This window comes from Austrofundulus limnaeus, unplaced genomic scaffold, assembly GCF_001266775.1.
Source record: "Austrofundulus limnaeus strain Quisiro unplaced genomic scaffold, Austrofundulus_limnaeus-1.0 Scaffold260, whole genome shotgun sequence".
Lineage (NCBI taxonomy): Eukaryota > Metazoa > Chordata > Actinopteri > Cyprinodontiformes > Rivulidae > Austrofundulus > Austrofundulus limnaeus.
Window position 1 is genome coordinate 562,405 of NW_013952662.1, and position 2,261 is coordinate 564,665.

Here is a 2,261-nt window from a genome sequence, read left to right on the forward strand (position 1 = left end):
CTCCTAAATCACTCGTACGCACAACTTAAGAACAAATCTGTGCGTACGAACGGTTCTTGCATGAGGCCCAATGTTTGGTTCATGTTCTGCCCTGGCTTCCTTGGGTTTCTGCTTGCTTGTTACTCTTCTTGTTTTTGCCACCATGCTGGCCTTTTGTTTAATATAGTTTTGTTTTATTTTAAGTCTGCCTGTCTGCATTTGGGTCCATTCTGCCACTAAAACCCAGTCAGAAAAATTGGTTGGAAAAGTGTCATTGTTTTTAAATTTCAAAATGTTCGCATACAATGTCGGCTCCATGCTCAGAAACAGTCTCTTCTGTGTCCTTGCGTCCACTGGAATGAAGATTGTATTTCTTGTGAGCTTAAAACAACATAGTGGAGTATTTGACGCTTCGACTGATGCTTGTTCCTGATTGGTTGCTAACCAAAACAATTACAAATGCTAGATCTGAGTATAAGGCATCATAAAAGAAGGGCATGGGTAAAACAAGCAAACAGAAGAAGCATTTCTGTTTTCCTTTTATTAATGTTCACATTAGCTTAGAAAATGGCACTCAAGTATAATCACTCTAATTTTACGTACTTCTAGTGACAGTATTTGATGTCATTTCTATTTAAATTAATATTTTGAGCAGAAACAGTTTATTTGGAGCATGATATGGGCCAGAATCACTTTTTGGCAATAAAAAAATGCCTATTATGATAATTTTTTGCTATTTTTTAAGCGTGACACTGAATACGTTAAACTCTTTCTTTGTAATATAATCCCTTTTAGTGTAATTTAAGATAGAAATGGCTTTTCATTGGGCTTGATATGGATCAGAATCACTTTTTGGCAAAAACAAAATAAACAATAATAATAATATAATAAAACACCTATTTTGGCCATTTTTTGAAGTGTGACATTGAATTTATTCAACCACATCTATGTCATATCAATATATATAATATGATATAATCTCCTTGAGTAAAAATTGCACTACAATGTTGCCTGATATTCCAAAGTATAAAATTGTGAAAATCTTTTTTTAAATCATTTATCATTTGTTACATCCATCACATAAAAGTGATGACACAGTTGTTAGAAATCTAAGCAAACCTTTTGCTGATAACCCGTGAAAAGAACCATTTTAATGCAATATTTTATGAATTTAAATGGACAGATCCTACTGATAAACGATAAAACACGTGACTGACTCTGACGGGGGGAAACATCCCAAGTTTTAGGCAGACAAAGGGGTAAACGAGACGAACCTTTGCTGTAATCTTGGGCATTAAACTATATTTGTTATTGGTCTTAACATAATGTGTCTAAACGAACTAAATGACCGAGAGAAATACACTCGAGCAGCCTGCGCGCAGTCCCGCGGCGCGCAGTCCCGCGGCGCGCAGTCCCGCGGCGCGCAGTCCCGCGGCGCGCAGTCCCGCGGCGCGCAGTCCCGCGGCGCGCAGTCCCGCGGCGGACTCGCGCAGCCCCGCGGCGGACGGCGCGCAGTCCCGCGGCGCGCTCCTTCGATCAGTTTTTGGCACAAAACGACCCCGACTTCCCGGAGCGAATATCCACCCTATAACCAAATACACTAACAGAGTTCATAATTATTATGTTAGCGAGCTAAGCTATTAGCACAGAGATTTACACGGGTTCCTCCAAATAACACTACATCAATAGCTATGAGAAAACGGCTCCTAAAAGGTGACACGAGCACATTAATWAGATGGAATAAAAACCTACAGACCTACTATATGCAGCTGATCACTGAGGCTGCAAACAGCATCCTGAGCTGCAGAGTTCCCCAAATCCTCCGACTTTTCTTCTTCCTCTCCATCCAGGCCCTGCTTGAGCTGCTGTCTCCACATCTCTGTTAGCTCATCAACATTTACCGAGATTGTACAGCTTATACACAGTATAACTCCGAATTACACTCATCCGACCAGCAGTCGACAGAGAAAGGAGTTGGCTCTTTGCTACAAAACAAAGCATTGAACGAAAGTGAACAGCTTCCAGTGCACGGAGACTGGTCAGAGGCTGGCCTTCACAATAAGAGCTCCAACTGCAAAACACGTTATCTGCGTTCCGATGGCAATCTGGAAATATTTCATGCAATTTAGTCTCATCTAATCCAGTGTAACAAGGGTCAGTATTTAATTAATGCCAGTAAATTCAGCCTCTTTGAATTTACATAAAAAAATTAGATTTACTTTCTATACCAGTGGGCTCTCTCTCTCTCTCTCTCTCTCTCTCTCTCTCTCTCTCTCTCTCTC

At 40.7% G+C, this 2,261-nt stretch overlaps 1 protein-coding gene across 1 annotated transcript in view; it reads right to left on the reverse strand.

Moving 5' to 3' along the window:
* LOC106526119 (zinc finger protein 740) overlaps positions 1-1,856 on the reverse strand; it is a gene marked incomplete at its 3' end in the record, with an annotated part of 11,197 nt that extends 9,341 nt beyond the window's left edge. Inside the window, 1 exon segment of the mRNA XM_014020604.1 lies at positions 1,736-1,856. Within this exon segment, the coding sequence (XP_013876058.1) occupies positions 1,736-1,856 (121 nt within the window).
* Positions 1,857-2,261: the final 405 nt, after the last annotated feature.